This window comes from Rana temporaria, chromosome 7 (assembly GCF_905171775.1).
Source record: "Rana temporaria chromosome 7, aRanTem1.1, whole genome shotgun sequence".
Taxonomy (NCBI): domain Eukaryota; kingdom Metazoa; phylum Chordata; class Amphibia; order Anura; family Ranidae; genus Rana; species Rana temporaria.
The window spans coordinates 203,933,081-203,951,714 of NC_053495.1; the positions used below are offsets into that span (position 1 = coordinate 203,933,081).

At 47.1% G+C, this 18,634-nt stretch overlaps 1 protein-coding gene across 1 annotated transcript; it reads right to left on the reverse strand.

The window, feature by feature from the left end:
- Positions 1–15,732: 15,732 nt before the first annotated feature.
- LOC120946249 (extensin-like) lies at positions 15,733–18,372 on the reverse strand. The gene has a single exon (XM_040361079.1). The coding sequence runs from the start codon at positions 18,370–18,372 to the stop codon at positions 15,733–15,735; it is 2,640 nt and encodes an 879-aa protein (XP_040217013.1).
- Positions 18,373–18,634: the final 262 nt, after the last annotated feature.

The window sequence follows — 18,634 nt, forward strand, 5'->3', positions numbered from 1 at the left end:
ATTCCTGGCTCTAGAGGAATACACAGTGCCCAGTGACTTTAGTGTGTGCCCAGGTGTCCTGACACACTGCCCCCTTCCTGTTACACTGCCCTCCTCCTGTCACACTCTCCCCTGCTGTCAGCCTGCCCCCCTCCTGTCACACTGCCCCCCTCATGTCACACTGCCCCCCTCCTGTCACACTGCCCCCTTCCTGTTACACTGCCCTCCTCCTGTCACACACTCCCCTGCTGTCAGCCTGCCCCCTCCTGTCACACTGCCCCTCCAGTCACACTGCCCCCCTCGTGTCACACTGCCCCCGCCTGTCACCTGCCCCCCTTTTGTCACACTACCTGTCACATGGCCCCCCTCTTGTCAAACTCTCCCCTGCTGTCAGCCTGCCCCCCTCCTGTCACACTGCCCCTTCTGTCATCTTCCCCCCTTCTGTCACACTGCCCCTCTCCTGTCACACTGCCCCCTTCTGTCACCCTGCCCCCTCCTGTCACACGCTCTCCTACTGTCAGCCTGCCCCCCCTCCTGTCACACTGCCCCCTCCTGTCTCACTGTCGTCTTCCCCCCTTCTGTCACCCTGCCCCCTTCTGTCACATGCTCTCCTGCTGTCAGCCTGCCCCCCCTCCTGTCACACTGCCCCCTCCTGTCACTCTGCCCCCCTTATTTCACACCTCTCCCCTCCTGTCACACTGCCCCCTCCTGTCACTCTGCCCCCTTTCTTTCAAACCTTTCCCCTCCTATCACACTGCCCCCACTCCTATCACACTGCCCCTCCTGTCATACTTCTCCCCTCCTGTCACACTTCCCCCTTCTGTCACTCTGCCCCCCTTATTTCACACCTCTCCCCTCCTGTCACACTGCCCCCTCCTGTCACTCTGCCCCCTTTCTTTCATACCTTTCCCCTCCTATCACACTGCCCCCACTCCTATCACACTGCCCCTCCTGTCACACCTCTCCCCTCCTGTCACTCTGCCCCCTTTCTTTCATACCTTTCCCCTCCTATCACACTGCCCCCACTCCTATCACACTGCCCCTCCTGTCACACCTCTCCCCTCCTGTCACACTGCCCCCTCCTGTCACTCTGCCCCCCTTCTTTCACAACCTCTGGATATGACGCTGAGCACGCGACCTCAACTTCTTTGGTGGACCATGGCGAGGCCTGTTCTGAGGGGAACCTGTCCTGTTATACCGCTGTATGGTCTTGGCCACCGCGCTGCAGATCAGTTTCAGGGTCTTGGCAATCTTCTTATCACCTAGGCCAGTGATGGCGAACCTTGGCACCTCAGATGTTTTGGAACTACATTTCCCATGATACTCAGGCACTCTGCAGTGTAGTTGAGCATCATGGGAAATGTAGTTGCAAAACATCTGGGGTGCCAAGGTTCTCCATCACTGGCCTAGGCCATCTTTATGTAGAGCAACAATTCTTTTTTTTCAGATCCTCAGAGAGTTCTTTGCCATGAGGTGCCATGTTGAACTTCCAGTGACCAGTATGAGAGAGTGAGAGCGATAACACCAAATTTAACACACCTGCTCCCCATTCACACCTGAGACCTTGTAACACTAACGAGTCACATGACACCGGGGTAGGGAAAATGGCAAATTGGGCCCAATTTGGACATTTTCACTTAGGAGAGTACTCACTTTTGTTGCCAGAGGTTTAGACATTAATGGCTGTGTGTTGAGTTATTTTGAGGGGACGGCAAATGTACACCGTTATACAAGCTGTACACTCACTACACAACATTGTAGATACAAAGTGGCAGATCCACAGAGATCTGCACCCGTGCAGCGTATCAGAGATACGCTACGCCGCCGTACCTTACCTGGCGTAATTTCGAATCCTTAAAGATTTTGCGCCGTAAGTTACGGCGGCGTAGAGTATCTCTGGTGGCGGAATTCACATCTGCGATTAGGGGGCGTGTTTCATTTAAATGAAGCGCGTCCCCGCGCCGAATGAACTGTGCATGCTCCGTTTCTAAATTTCCCGCCGTGCATTGCGCTAAATGACATCGCAACGATGTCATTTTTTTTTACCTTAGACGTGAATTACGTCCATCCCGATTCACGGACGACTTACGCAAAAAAAAAAAAAATTCAAAATAAACGCGGGAACGACGGCCATACTTAACATGGCAGGTCTAACTGTATGCGACGAAATACCAGCTTTAACTATACGCCGGAAAAAGCTGACTAAAAAATTCGCCGGCCGCTCGTACGTTCGTGGATCGTCGGCAATAGCTAATTTGCATACCCGACGCGGAAAACAACGTGAACGCCACCCAGCGGACGCCGAAGTATTGCATCTTAGATCCAAAGGCGTACGAGGACGTACGCCTGTCGGATCGAACCCAGAAGCCGTCGTATCTTGGTTTGAGGATTCAAAACAAAGATACGACGCGGGTAATTTGAAAGTACGCCGGCGTATCAGTAGATACGCCGGCGTACTCGCTCTGTGGATCTGCCCCAAAGCGTAATTTCTCCAGTGTTGTCACATGAGAAGATACAAGAACATATTTACAAAAATGAGAGGGGTGTACTCACTTTTGTATATGTGTATATATATATTTTTTATTTTTTATTTTTACAGTCTCCAGTTTCTTTGGGTTTTTACAGATTACGGGCTTAGCTATAAGTTTGCAGTGACGGTGCGGAGTGCATGCAGGCAGCTTAAAGCTACTGTAAATAAAGACTTTACACTATCAACAAACGTATAAAACACTGGCAGTGTGATGTCATTGCTTTTCTTTTATAAGTTACCTCCGTGTCTGCGCTGTTTATACTCCGCTGGCGGTCTGTACGTTAACCCAGCAGCATTATTTTACAAGTTTAATGTCGTTATTGCCTGTTTTACCTTCTGCAAAACGTGTCCGGCTCCGTGCAATGCTGGGGCTCCAAGGTTTCATCTTAACCCACTCAGTAACCTGCATAGGTGTGCGCAGCCTATTGCATTAGGGTGTGCACCCCAAAGCTCAAACATATGTGCATGTGTATATACAGTATACTGATGGTGTCAGATAGGGTTGTCCCGATACCACTTTTTTAGGACTGAGTACAAGTACCGATACTTTTTTTCCCAAGTACTCGCCGATACCGAATACCGATACTTTTTTTAAATGTGTCCCCAAATGCAGCCATGTCCCCCCACAAATGCAGCCATGTCCCCCCACAAATGCAGCCATGTCCCCCCACAAATGCAGCCATGTCCCCCCCATATCCAGCCATGCCCCCCATATCCAGCCATGTCCCCCACATATCCAGCCATGTCCCCCCCATATGCAGCCATGTCCGCCCCATATCCAGCCATGTCCCCCCTATATCCAGCCATGTCCCCCCCATATCCAGCCATGTCCTCCCCATATCCAGCCATGTCCTCCCATATGCAGCCATGTCTCCCCCCCATATCCAGCCATGTCTCCCCCCATATCCAGCCATGTCTCCCCCCATATGCAGCCATGTCTCCCCCATATCCAGCCATGTCCCCCCCATATCCAGCCATGTCCCCCCATATGCAGCCATGCCCCCCCCATATCCAGCCATGTCCCCCCATATAAAGCCATGTCTCCCCCCATATCCAGCCATGTCTCCCCCCATATCCAGCCATGTCCCCCCCCCATATCCAGCCATGTCCCCCATATGCAGCCATGTTTACCCCCATATCCAGCCGTGTCTCCCCCTATATCCAGCCATGTCCCCCCCCATGCAGCCATGTCCCCCCATATGCAGCCATGTCTCCCCCCATATCCAGCCATGTCCCCCATTTGCAGCCATGTCTCCCCCCCCCCCCTATATCCAGCCATGTCTCCCCCCATATCCAGCCATGTCCCCCCATATGCAACCATGTCTCCCCCCATATCCAGCCATGTCCCCCATTTGCAGCCATGTCTCCCCCCATATCCAGCCATGTCTCCCATATGCAGCCATGTCCCCCTTAGCTGCATCCCCGCTGCCGCCGACTGCTTAATACGCGCGGGGAACATCACAGCTTTCATTTGAATAGCTGTAATGATTTGCGCCGCGCTGCGTATAGACACTCCCCCTTGCTCGGCATTGGACAGTTTACCTGAGCAAGGGGGAGTATACTAGTATCGGTATCGGGACAACCCTAGTGTCAGCAGAGCGGTGGACGGTGTCAGTAGGGCAGAGGACAGTGTCAGTAGTTTTTTTTTTTTTTTTAGGAGCCCCATTAGGGAGCTTTGGTGAAATATTGGGGATATATTTCTGTGCATTACTGCATGTTTAACGCACTATATTCCAGTGTGTTACTGATCGTTTAATGCGGCATATTTCTGTGCATTAGTGCATGTTTAAAGTAGTATATTTTGGTGTGTTATGTGCCGTTTAACGCTGTATTTTTCTGTGCGTTAGTGCCAGTTTAATGTAGTATTTTTCGGTACGATGTGCACCACACAGGGTGATTAGGGTGTGCCCAGGCACAACTGGCACACCCTGTGCGCACGCCTATGGTAACCTGCTATTAGCTTAAAGCCCAACTCCAGGCAGACAGCTGAATACCCAGAAGAAGTACCTATAAGGGGGCTGATTTACCTGCTCAAAGGATCCGTCTTCCTGTCCATCCAGTCCTGAGATTCCCCAGCTCTGACTCAGAGCACAGCCCTGTCAGGCAGGGAAGGAGACCTGATGTTTCTCTCTGCAGTAATTCAGTTAGACTTAACCACTTAAGCCCCGGACCATTTTGTTGCTAAATGCCCAGGCCCTTTTTTTGCGATTCGGCACTGCGTCGCTTTAACAGACAATTGCGCGATCATGCAACGTGGCTCCCAAACAAAATTGGCGTCCTTTTTTTCCTCACAAATAGAGCTTTCTTTTGGTGGTATTTGATCACCTCTGCAGTTTTTATTTTTTGCGCTATAAACAAAAATAGAGCGACAATTTTGAAAAAAAAAACAATATTTTTAACTTTTTGCTATAATAAATATCCCCCAAAAACATATATAATTTTTTTTCCCTCAGTTTAGGCCGATACGTATTCTTCTACCTATTTTTGATTAAAAAAAATCACAATAAGCGTTTATCGATAGGTTTGCGCAAAATTTATAGCGTTTACAAAATAGGGGATAGTTTTATTGCATTTTTATTATTTTATTTTTTTTACTACTAATGGCGGCGATCAGCGATTTTTTTCATGACTGCGACATTTTGGCGGACACTTCGGACAATTTTGACACATTTTTGGGACCATTGTCATTTTCACAGCAAAAAATGCATTTAAATTGCATTGTTTATTGTGGAAATGACAGTTGCAGTTTGGGAGTTAACCACAAGTGGCGCTGTAGAAGTTAGGGTTCACCTAGTGTGTGTTTACAACTGTAGGGGGGTGTGGCTGTAGGAGTGACGTCATCGATCGTGTCTCCCCTATAAAGGGGATCACTCGATCGATGCGCCGACACAGTGAAGAACGGGGAAGCCGTGTTTACATACGGCTCTCCCCGTTCTTCAGCTCCGGGGAGCGATCGCGACGGAGCGGCTATAAACAAATAGCCGTGCCGTCGTCCCGGATCGCTCCCCGAGGGAACCCGACCGCCGCGTGTAGCGGGGGGGGGGTCCTAATCGGACCCCCGACCCACGTCTAGGCAGGGACGTACAGGTACGTTGATGTGCCTGTCCGTGCCATTCTGCCGACGTATATCTACATGAGGCGGTCGGGAAGTGGTTAAAGTAGTATATTTTGGTGTGTTATGTGCCGTTTAATGCTGTATTTTTCTGTGCGTTAGTGCCAGTTTAATGTAGTATTTTTCGGTACAATGTGCACCACACAGGGTGATTAGGGTGTGCCCAGGCACACCTGGCACACCCTGTGCGCACGCCTATGGTAACCTGCTATTAGCTTAAAGCCCAACTCCGGGCAGACAGCTGAATACACAGAAGAAGTACCTATAAGGGGGCTGATTTACCTGCCAAAGGATCCGTCTTCCTGTCCATCCAGCCTGAGATTCCCCAGCTCTGCCTCAGAGCACAGCCCTGTCCGGCAGGGAAGGAGACTTGATTTTTATCTCTGCAGTAATTCAGTTAGACTTAAGCTGGCCATAGATGGTTAGAATCTCGGGCCAGTTCAACATTGACCGGCCGGAATTTGAACCATGTATGGGCAGGCTGTGTAAGGGGCCCCCTAATTCCTGATGGAGGCCCTGATGATCAGGGCCTCCATCAGGAATTAGGGGGCCCCTTACACAGCTTCAACTTCTGTTTTCATTTATCTTCATTTCTAATGGGGAGACTTATGGGAAACAAGAATCCACTTACCGTATTTATCGGCGTATACCGCGCACTTTTTTGCCCTGAAGGGCAAAATCGCGGGTGCGCGATATACGCCGATACCGCTTTCCCGCGCCGAGTTTGAATACTGCGCCGGCATATACCGAGCGCAGTACACTCGTGTATTGTCGGGCAGTCTCGGCTCCTCTCGCGCTGACGTCCTGGACGTACAGGACGTGAGCGCGAGAGTAGCCGAGCCTGCCCGACTATACGCGAGTGTATTGCGCTCGGTATTTGCCGGCGCAGTATTCAAACTCGGCGCGGGAAAGCGGGAAACGAGCGGGAAGGACGCCGGACCCGACGAAGAGGACACCCGAAGCCGCAGACGGACGCCGGACCCGACGAGGCCGCCGATGGACGCCGCGCAAGACACCAAAACTGTAAGTACAAAAATCTTTTTTCCACAGGAATTTCAGGGCAACTTTAGGGGTGCGCGCTATACCCCGATAAATACGGTAACTGTTTTCCCTGTTTTGGAAGTTCGTTAGGATTAATATACACAATTGTAAGTTTTTGGTTTTCCCTCTCCCTTCTTTACCTGTTTTCTCCACCCCCCAGCAACACCCCCCCCCCCAAAAAAATGTCCCGCTCTCCTTTTCCCCTCCCTCCTCTTCCCTTTCTGCTCTGATTCTTAACAGCCCTGTCTCTAAATTCAGATGTTTACATATGTATCTCCTGAGGAAGTGAGCATTTTCTAACAAAACGCGTAGAGAGATTTCACATATATACATTTACACCTTGGACTGTCAGTAATAATTTGATTTATGTAACTATGGAAACCCATAAATATGTGTATGAACTCATTTCTACCAGAATTGTTTTTAATTGTATGTATTAAAAGTGTTTAAATGTTCTATAAAAATTGTGTACATTTTATACCCTGTGGTTTGTGTCTCACAAAATCCCTTGGACATCCTTCTTTTTTGTATACATTTCAGGAGAGGAGAGTTATAGAGGAAGGAGCAGAGTCCTCCAGCAGTGCAGAGTATCTCAGGAGAGGAGAGTTATAGAGGAAGGAGCAGAGTCCCCCAGCAGAGTATTTCAGGAGAGGAGAGTTATAGAGGAAGGAGCAGAGTCGTCCAGCAGAGCAGATTATTTCAGGAGAGGAGAGTTATAGAGGAAGGAGCAGAGTCGTCCAGCAGAGCAGAGTATTTCAGGAGAGGAGAGTTATAGAGGAAGGAGCAGAGTCCTCCAGCAGTGCAGAGTATCTCAGGAGATGAGAGTTATAGAGGAATGAGCAGAGTCGTCCAGCAGAGCAGAGTATTTCAGGAGAGGAGAGTTATAGAGGAAGGAGCAGAGTCGTCCAGCAGAGCAGAGTATTTCAGGAGAGGAGAGTTATAGAGGAAGGAGCAGAGTCCTCTAGCAGTGCAGAGTATCTCAGGAGAGGAGAGTTATAGAGGAAGGAGCAGAGTCGTCCAGCAGAGCAGAGTATTTCAGGAGAGGAGAGTTATAGAGGAAGGAGCAGAGTCCTCTAGCAGTGCAGAGTATCTCAGGAGAGGAGAGTTATAGAGGAAGGAGCAGAGTCCTCCAGCAGAGTATTTGAGCAGAGCAGAGTATTTCAAGAGAGGAGGGTTATAGAGGAAGGAGCAGAGTCCTCCAGCACTGCAGAGTATTTCAGGAGAGTTATAGAGGAAGAAGCAGAGTCCTCCAGCAGAGCAGAGAATTTCAGGAGAGGAGAGGTATAGAGGAAGGAGCAGAGTCCTCTAGCAGAGTATTTTAGGAGAGGAGAGTGGGAGGAAGGAGCAGAGTCGTCCAGCAGAGCAGAGTATTTGAGGAGAGGACAGTTATAGAGGAAGGAGCAGAGTCCTCCAGCAGTGCAGAGTATCTCAGAAGAGGAGAGTTATAGAGGAGCAGCAGAGTCCTCCAGCAGAGTATTTCAGGAGAGGAGAGTTATAGAGGAAGGAGCAGAGTCCTCCAGCAGAGTATTTCAGGAGAGGAGAGTTATAGAGGAAGGAGCAGAGTCCTCCAGAAGTGCAGAGTATTTCAGGAGAGGAGAGTTATAGAGGAAGGAGCAGAGTCCTCCAGCAGAGTATCTCAGGAGAGGAGAGTTATAGAGGGAGGAGCAGAGTCCTCTAGCAGAGTATTTTAGGAGAGGAGAGTGGGAGGAAGGAGCAGAGTCGTCCAGCGGTGGAGAGTATATCAGGAGAGGAGAGTTATATAGGAAGGAGCAGAGTCCTCCAGCAGAGTATCTCAGGAGAGGAGAGTTATATAGGAAGGAGCAGAGTCCTCCAGCAGAGTATCTCAGGAGAGGAGAGTTATATAGGAAGGAGCAGAGTCCTCCAGCAGAGTATCTCAGGAGAGGAGAGTTATATAGGAAGGAGCAGAGTCCTCCAGCAGAGTATCTCAGGAGAGGAGAGTTATATAGGAAGGAGCAGAGTCCTCCAGCAATGCAGAGTATCTCAGGAGAGGAGAGTTATATAGGAAGGAGCAGAGTCCTCCAGGAGAGTATTTCAGGAGAGGAGAGCTATAGAGGAAGGAGCAGAGTCCTCCAGCAATGCAGAGTATCTCAGGAGAGGAGAGTTATAGAGGAAGGAGCAGAGTCCTCCAGCAGAGTATCTCAGGAGAGGAGAGTTATAGAGGAAGGAGCAGAGTCCTCCGGTAGCATAATAGTAGTAGCATTTTCTAGACTGACAACGGCATAAAACATGGATTATCCATCAGAATGTCCTCCCTCTGTATGTTCTGGCTGCGGTTCATATTTCTTCCCTTGGAGAGGAACACTTTGTGGGTACGCGGGAGGTAACGATAGCTCCACCGATGGGAAAGGCATCTGTAGATAATCCACAGGGAGAGATTTCTTGGATCTCCTTCCAAACCAGAATGAAGTCACATTTTATCACTAATCACTTTACCACGAGTGCGAGTGACTCACTAGCAGCAGCGCCTCCCGCTAATTGTACGGGAAGACACACGTGGGAGATGACAGGTAGCAAGAACACAGAGAGAGCGAGACCTCACATGTGTACACTCACCATTGTCTCATTCGATCCGGGCGCCATAAAAATGGACTTTTATGGCTTTCACGGCATTTCATGTCAAACTTTCCTTCCAGTGTAACAAAAGGGATTTGAACTCCAGAGATCCCCAAATTAAGATGTCCGTCTTCTTACATTTTATTAGAAAAAAAGAATATTAGAACTAATTTTTTCTCACGCCAACATATTCAGGAGTTTTGGTAGCACTGGACATTGCGTCTGTACCGGCCCCTGAGGAGTTTTTACTTTTTTGTCCTCGCCTCAGTCAAGCGTCACTTCTCCTTACTGCCCCAACTTCCTGAAGTCCCTAACCATAAAAATAGATTACGTACCTTTTCTATGGGCCTCTGGCTTGTCCAGTAAGATTATAGGGCCAGATCCACAAAAGGGATACGCAGGCGTATCTGCTGTTACGCCGTCGTATCTCTGTTTCTATCTATGCGGCTGATTCATAGAATCAGTTACGCATAGATATTCCTAAGATCCGGTAGGTGTAATAGTTTTACACTGTCGGATCTTAGGATCATAGGCGTGCGCACAGGGTGTGCCAGGTGTGCCTGGGCACACCCTAATCACCCTGTGTGGTGCAGATTGCCCCGAAATATACTGCGTTAAACCTGCACTAACACACAGAAAAATACAGCATTAAACGGCACATAACACACTGAAATATACAACATTAAACGTGCACTAACGCACAGAAATATGCTGCATTAAATGTGCAGTAACACACTGGAATATGCTGCGTTAAACATGCAGTAATGCACAGAAATATACTGCGTTAAGCGTGCAGTAGCGCACAGAAATAGACCCCTGATATTTCACCAAAGCTCCCTAAAAATAAAAAACTACTGACACTGCCCACTGCCCTACTGACACCATCAGTATACTGTATATACACATGCAAATATGTTTGAGCTTTGGGGTGCACACACCTATGCTTAGGATGCAGTACCGCGGCCGCCGCTGGGGGCATTTCTCGTCGAAATTCCGCGTCGGGTATGCAAATTAGCACTTACGGAGATCCACAGATCTTTTTCCCTTCGTTTTTTTTCCGTAAGTGTTAGTTTGCCGTCGCAAAATTAGGGCTGCTTTTACAAAGTGTAAACTTAGTACACCATGTAAAAGTAGACCCTTCTTACCCGCATCGCTGTCAAATTAAAAAAAATAAAAAAAAATTCTCGCCGCAACTCTTTTTTTTTCTTTTACACCCGTCGCGATTCTCAAAACTCGGCGCAACGTAACTTCGCGCAAAGCACGTCGGGAAAATCGCGTCGGGAGCATGCGCAGTATGTCCGGCGCGGGAGCGCGCCTAATTTAAATGGGACTCGCCCCATTAGATTGGGCACGCCTTGCGCCGGACGGATTTAAGTTACACCGCTGCAAATTTCTAGGTAAGTGCTTTGTGGATCGGGCACTTAGGTAGAAATTTTGCGGCGGTGTAACTTAAATCCGAATATTTAAGTTGCGCCCGCTGTACGTGGATCTGGCCCAGAGGTCCTTCCCTCTGATGGCAGTGGTTGGTGGTTCTGACTGCCACCCAAAAAATTGCTCACTTAAAGGGTTAGTTCATCTTTAATGGAAAGTTTTTTTAAAGGATCACTAAAGGAATTTTCTTTTTTTAGCTAAATAGCTTCCTTTACCTTACTGCAGTACTGGTTTCATGTCCTCATTGTTCGTTTTTGCTTTGAAGTTGCTGTAATTCTGCTGTGATCTCCACACTTCCTGGTTGCCTGTTTCCTTATAACCACGGTACTGGGAGCTTTTCACGATGGTCTAAGCTGTCATTAAAGTGTGTCTATTTTTGTTTATAGCGCAAAAAATAAAAACCGCACAGGTGATAAAATACCACCAAAAGAAAGCTCTATGTGTGGGAAAAAAAGGACGCCAATTTTGTTTGGGAGCAACGCCGCACGACCGCGCAGTTGTCAGTTAAAGCGGCGCAGTGCCGAATCGCAAAAAGGGGGACCAGGTCCTTTACCTGCATTTTGGTCCGGGTCTTAAGTGGTTAAACGACGTTAAAAACCCGCGCATGCTCAGAAGCAAGTTATGGGACGGGAGTGCTCGTTCTGGTAAAACTAGCGTTCGTAATGGAGTAAGCACATTCATCACGCTGTAACAGACAGAAAAGCGCGAATCGTCTTTATAGTGCCGTCGTACGTGTTGTACGTCACCGCGCTATGCTAGAGCATTTTTTTTTAACGATGGTGTGTGGGCAACGTCGTTTTAATGATGAAGTTGGAAAAAACTGATAGCCAGATTCAGAGACGTTTATGCCGGCGTATCAGTAGACACGCCGTCGTAACTCTGAATCAACGCCGTCGTACATTTAAGTGTATTCTCAAATTGAGATACACTTAAATGTAGCTAAGATACGTCTGCCTGCGCCGTCGTATCTTAGCTGTCTAGTTCCGCCGGCCGCTAGGGGCATGAACGCTGATTTACGCCTAGAATGCGTAAATCAGCGAGATACGCCTATTCACGAACGTACGCTTGCCGGTTGCAGTAAAGATACGCCGTTTATGTAAGGCGTTTTCCGGCGTACAGTTAGTCGAACAAATAGCTGGCCTAGTCAATGTTAAGTATGGCCGTCGTTCCCGCGTCGAATTTTAAAATTTTACGTTGTTTGCGTAAGTCGTCTGTGAATGGGGCTGGACGTAATTTACGTTCACGTTGAAACCAATGCGTCCTTGTGGCGTACTTTGGAGCAATGCACACTGGGATATGTCCACGGACGGCGCATGCGCCGTTCGTTAAAAACGTCAATCACGTCGGGTCACGAGTCATTAACTTAAAACACCCCCCCTGTTCCTCATTTGAATTAGGCGCACTTACGCCGGCCCATTTACGCTACGCCGCCGTAACTTAGGAGGCAAGTGCTTTGTGAATACAGCACTTGCCTCTCAGACTTACGGCGGCGTAGCGTATATGCGATACGCTACACCGCCTCAAAGTAAGCCAGTCTTTCTGAATATGGCTATTAGTTTTTTCAAGAGGCTGAAAAACATCGTTTTTTACAAGCCGAAAAATGATCGCGTGTACGCGGCATAAGAGTGTCATCCAAGCCTGTTGACCTGATGCATTGCACACATACAGCATAAAATGGGGTCTAGTCGTCCCCAATCAATAGAGCATACAACTCAAAAAGATAAAAAGGTAAAAAAGTAAAAAGACAGAGAGGAGTGAGAGGGGGAGGGGGGACCCAGTTGGAGCGCCGGAACCTTGGTCCCAGGAGGGGAAAATGACAGAGGAACCGAATAAGGGATGCGGGGGGGGGGGGGGGGGGTCCAGATGGAGAGCCTGCAATATTATCTAGAACAAGGAAATCCAGACCAGGGTCTATAAAGAGAACTCCTGCAGTTCTTTAACATAATTAGCCCATGGCTCCCATACCTCACTAAACCGAGGCACGGAGTAATTAAGCTTACTTGTAAGGTGCTCATTAAGCATGATCCAGGAAACCTTATGCCGCGTACACACAATCATTTTACGGGTTGTAAAAAAACAACGTTTTTCAGCCTCTTGAAAAAAAGCAATTGGGGAAAGGATTTTTCCATGACCTTCTGCGTTATTACAAAGACTTTGTTCCAGAAGCCCCCAATTGTAGGGCATTCCCACCAAGTATAAAGCATAGTTCCTTAAGACTGGCAGCCCTGAAAATATGAGGGTGAGGAGGGAGGAAATAGACTCGCAAGACGAGCCGGAATCATATACCATCTAGTGAGGACCTTATATGATGGAATAAGATGTGAATATCTCCTGTTCTGTGCCACACATTGATTTGGTTGACATGATTTTAGTCATAGACTACTTTGATAATGGCCAAAAAGATGATGGCCCTTGAGGCAGTCATTGGGTTCCAAGGCCTAATCCACAGAAGTCATGGTTTCCATAGACTGCACCAATGATGGCTATTGAGGCAGTCATTGGGTCCCAAAGCCTACCCTACAGAAGTCATGATTTCCATAGATTACACTGATGATGGCCAAAAGAGATGATGACCCTTGAGGCGATCATTGGGTCCCAAGGCCTAATCCACAGAAGTCATGGTTTCCATAGATTGCACTGATGATGGCCAAAATAGATGATGGCCCTTGAGGCTATCATTGGGTCCCAAGGCCAACTCCACAGAAGTCATGGTTTCCATAGACTGCACCGATTATGGCTATTGAGGCAGTCATTGGGTCCCAAGGCCTAATCCACAGAAGTCATGGTTTCCATAGATTGCACTGATGATGGCCAAAAGAGATGATGACCCTTGAGGCGATCATTGGTGTCCCAAGGCCTACTCCACAGAAGTCATGGTTTCCATAGACTGCACTGATGATGGACATTGAGGCAGTCATTGGGTCCCAAGGCCTACTTCACAGAAGTCATGATTTCCATAGATTGCACTGATGATGGCCAAAAGAGATGATGACCCTTCAGGCGATCATTGCGTCCCAAGTCCTACTACACAGAAGTCATGGTTTCCATAGACTGCACTGATGATGGCCATTGAGGCAATCATTGGGTCCCAAGACTTACCCCACAGAAGTCATGGTTTCCATAGGCTGCGATGATGATGATGATGATGACCAAAAAGATGATGGCCATTGAGGCAGTCATTGGTTCCCAAGGTCATGGTTTCCATAGACTGCACTGATAATGGCCATAAAAGAGGAAGGCCATTGAGGCATAAAGAAATTATTTGTATGGCTCCTTCTTCTCTAAAATGTCAATACCTTCTGTTCCAAGAAAGCTTTACTGATTCGGTTGGAGGACTTTTTGTTTTCCTTTAGTCTCTTCTCACCATAACCTGTATGACTATGCTTGCTTTTTTGGTCCTACTCCATAAAAGCCATGGCTTCCATATATCACAATGATGATTGCCCAAAAAAAAAAAACAATACATTTGCACAAACCGCTCACTCTAAAATGAGAAAAAAATCATATTATTATTGGATATGTCAATACGTTCTAAGAAGGCTTTTCTGATTCGGTTAGAGGGCTTTTTGTTTCTCTCTTCTCATCATAACCTGTATGGTTGTCCATGTGAAACCAGGAAATTTAAGTTTTGGCTGGAGGTATAGATTACACCCCTGTCCCCAAGTCTTCACCTGGATTAAAATGGTGGAAAATAGGAGATGCGAGCCACAGGAGAGGCGAGGAAAAAAGGCTCTTTTATTGCAGGGCGCATTTATTTATTATACTTTAAGTCTGGAGCTATTGGTTTTATAGATCCTTTTCATCTTGTACAGTATCTTGCTGCTCCCCCATTCCTTGTATAGTGTTTGCAGGTCACATAGGAAGACTTTTCACAACCAGAGCATACTGTACGTCCGTGGCGCCTTTCGCCAACCGTACAATCGCAGGTATAAAAAAGAACTTGGCATCTGCCATCTCACAATAAACAGAATATTTAAGGCAAAGACATCTCAGGAAATATCGGAGCCAGAGAGGATTACTAATCTCTCTTTCATAAAATCGTGATGAAAATGTCCTTTTTTTTTCTTCCTGCGGCTCTAAAATAAACCTTTATGGGTCCATGAAATAATAAAGGCACTGTCTCGTTTTGTGTGAGCTACGTATGGAAATGTGGAAATATAATCACATATAGAGTTGCATCGCAGCCAATTTGTCTCACTAATGGTGTTGATATTACTCGTATTCACTTACCTTCCCCTGGTCTGGGCAGTAGAATGGAAAGATATAATAAACGTTTGAATTTACGCACAGGCATCTGGCAGTTTAAGTGTGCATAGCAAAAACGTTTTTCTTTAGTTTTGGGTACAGTGTGGGAGGATTAGAACCCCTGTCAAATTTTATTGCCGTCTGCTAGGTAGATTTACCTATAAGGAGGGTGTCTTTGTGAACGTTTGACCATTCTTCCAGAAGAGCATTTGTGAGGTCAGGCACTGATGTTGTATGAGAAGGCCTGGCTCGCAGTCTCCTCTAATTCAACCCAAAGGTGTTTTATCGGGTCAAGTTCCTCCTCCCCAAACTCGCTCATCCATATCTTTATGGACCTTGCTTGGTGCACTGGTCCAAATCATTTGGTGGAGGGGGGATTGTGGTGTGGGGTTGTTTTTCAGGGGTTGGGCTTGGCCCCTTGGTTCTAGTGAAGGGAACACTTAAGGTGTCAGCATACCATGAAATTTTGGACAATTTCATGCCCCCAACTTGTGGGGACGGCCCCTTCCTGTTCCAACATGACTGCACACCAGTGCACAAAGCAAGTCCATAAAGACATGGATAAGCGATTTTGGGGTGGAGGAGCTTGACTGGCCTGCACAGAGTTCTGACCTCAACCCGATAGAACACCTTTGGGATGAGAAGGCCTGGCTCGCAGTCTCTGCTTTTATTCGTCCCAAACTCTGTTCTATCGGGTTGAGGTACAGGCCAGTCAAGTTCCTCCACTCCAAACATGGTGGAGAGGTGCTTATTTCTGGCAGATGACTTGGTGGAAAGGTGCTCTTGTATGGTAGATGATTTGGTGGAGATGTGCAAATTTTTAAGAGGATGACTTGGTGGAGAGATGCTCAATTTCTAGTAAATTACTTGGTGGAGAAGTGTTCATTTCTGGTAGATCAATTGGGATTGAGTTACTAATTTCTAGTAGATGACTTGGTGGAGAGGTGCTCATTTCTAGTAGATGACTTGGTGGAGAGGTGCTCATTTCTGTTAGATGACTTGGTGGAGAAGTGTAAATTTCTGGTAGATGAATTGTCATTAAATTGTTCATTTCTAGTAGATGACTTGGTGGAGAGGTGCTCATTTCTAGTAGATGACTTGGTGGAGAGGTGCTAATTTCTGTTAGATGACTTGGTGGAGAGGTGCTCATTTCTGTTAGATGACTTGGTGGAGAAGTGTAAATTTCTGGTAGATGAATTGTCATTAAATTGCTCATTTCTAGTAGATAACTTGGTGGAGAGGTGCCCATTTCTAGTAGATGACTTGGTGGAGAAGTGTTCATTTCTGGTAGATGACTTGGTGGAGAAGTGTTCATTTCTGGTAGATGACTTGGTGGAGAAGTGTTCATTTCTGGTAGATGAATTGGCATTGAGTTGCTCATTTCTAGTAGATGACTTGGTGGAGAAGTGTTCATTTCTGGTAGATGACTTGGTGGAGAGGTGCTCATTTCTATTAGATGACTTGGTGGAGAGGTGCTCATTTCTAGTAGATGACTTGGTGGAGAGGTGCTCATTTCTAGTAGATGACTTGGTGGAGAGGTGCTCATTTCTAGTAGATGACTTGGTGGAGAGGTGCTCATTTCTAGTAGATGACTTGGTGGAGAGGTGCTCATTTCTAGTAGATGACTTGGTGGAGAGGTGCTCATTTCTAGTAGATGACTTGGTGGAGAAGTGTTCATTTCTAGTAGATGACTTGGTGGAGAAGTGTTCATTTCTAGTAGATGACTTGGTGAAGAGGTGCTCATTTCTAGTAGATGACTTGGGGGAGAAGTGTTCATTTCTAGTAGATGACTTGGTGGAGAGGTGCTCATTTCTAGTAGATGACTTGGTGGAGAAGTGTTCATTTCTAGTAGATGACTTGGTGGAGAGGTGTTCATTTCTGGTAGATGACTTGGTGGACAAGTGTTCATTTCTGGTAGATGAATTGGCATTGAGTTGCTCATTTCTGGTAGATGACTTGGTGGAGAGGTGCCCATTTCTAATAGATGACGTGGTGGAGAGGTGCTCATTTGTAGTAGATGACTTGGTGGAGAGGTGCTCATTTCTAGTAGATGACTCGGTGGAGAAGTGTTCATTTCTGGTAGATGAATTGGCATTGAGTTGCTCATTTCTTGTAGATGACTTGGTGGAGAGGTGTTCATTTCTAGTAGATGACTTGGTGGAGAGGTGCTCATTTCTGTTAGATGACTTGGTGGAGAGGTGCTCATTTCTGGTAGATGACTTGGTGGAGAAGTGTTCATTTCTGGTAGATGAATTGGCATTGAGTTGCTCATTTCTAGTAGATGACTTGGTGGAGAGGTGCTCATTTCTGGTAGATGAATTGGCATTGAGTTGCTCATTTCTGGTAGATGACTTGGTGGAGAGGTGCTCATTTCTAGTAGATGACTTGGTGGAGAGGTGCTCATTTCTAGTAGATGACTTGGTGGAGAGATGCTCATTTCTAGTAGATGACTTGGTGGAGAGGTGTTCATTTCTGGTAGATGACTTGGTGGAGAGGTGCTCATTTCTGTTAGATGACTTGGTGGAGAGGTGCTCATTTCTAGTAGATGACTTGGTGGAGAAGTGTTCATTTCTGGTAGATGAATTATCATTGAGTTGCTCATTTCTAGTAGATGACTTGGTGGAGAGGTGCTCATTTCTGGTAGATGACTTGGTGGAGAGGTGCTCATTTCTGGTAGATGACTTGGTGGAGAGGTGCTCATTTCTAGTAGATGACTTGGCAGAGAGGTGCTCATTTCTGGTAGATGACTTGGCGGAGAGGTGCTCATTTCTGGTAGATGACTTGGTGGAGAGGTGCTCATTTCTAGTAGATGACTTGGTGGAGAGGTGCTCATTTCTGGTAGATGACTTGGTGGAGAGGTGCTCATTTCTGGTAGATGACTTGGTGGAGAGGTGCTCATTTCTAGTAGATGACTTGGCAGAGAGGTGCTCATTTCTGGTAGATGACTTGGTGAAGAGGTGCTCATTTCTGGTAGATGACTTGGCGGAGAGGTGCTCATTTCTGGTAGATGACTTGGTGGAGAGGTGCTCATTTCTGGTAGATGACTTGGCAGAGAGGTGCTCATTTCTGGTAGATGACTTGGTGGAGAGGTGCTCATTTCTGGTAGATGACTTGGCGGAGAGGTGCTCATTTCTAGTAGATGACTTGGTGGAGAGGTGCTCATTTCTGGTAGATGAATTGGCATCGAGTTGCTCATTTCTGGTAGATGACTTGGTGGAGAGGTGCTCATTTCTAGTAGATGACTTGGTGGAGAGGTGCTCATTTCTAGTAGATGACTTGGTGGAGAGGTGTTCATTTCTAGTAGATGACTTGGTGGAGAGGTGTTCATTTCTAGTAGATGACTTGGTGGAGAGGTGCTCATTTCTAGTAGATGACTTGGTGGAGAGGTGCTCATTTCTAGTAGATGACTTGGCAGAGAGGTGCTAATTTCTAATAGATGACTTGGTGGAGAGGTGCTCATTTCTTACACAGAACAGGACTAAAACTTCAAGGGACAAGGGAATTTAAACTGGGACAGTTGCCAAGTATGAGGCAGCTGCTTTGGGCCCCACAAAAATGACAGGGCCCATGGCAGCTGCCCCTTTTCCCCTGCCTTAAAGGCGGCCCTGTTTCTGACCACAATCTGCAGACTTAACTTTCAAAGTTAACTTTACCTTTGACAGACATGAAGTTTGCCTTTGATACTTAATTTTCCAAATGCTGGTTCCCTGCCTGGCATTTTT

Bases quoted from the DNA above. Each gene is read 5' to 3' on its own strand.
- LOC120946249 (XM_040361079.1), bottom strand. From the start codon at position 18,372: ATGAGCACCTCTCCACCAAGTCATCTATTAGAAATTAGCACCTCTCTG.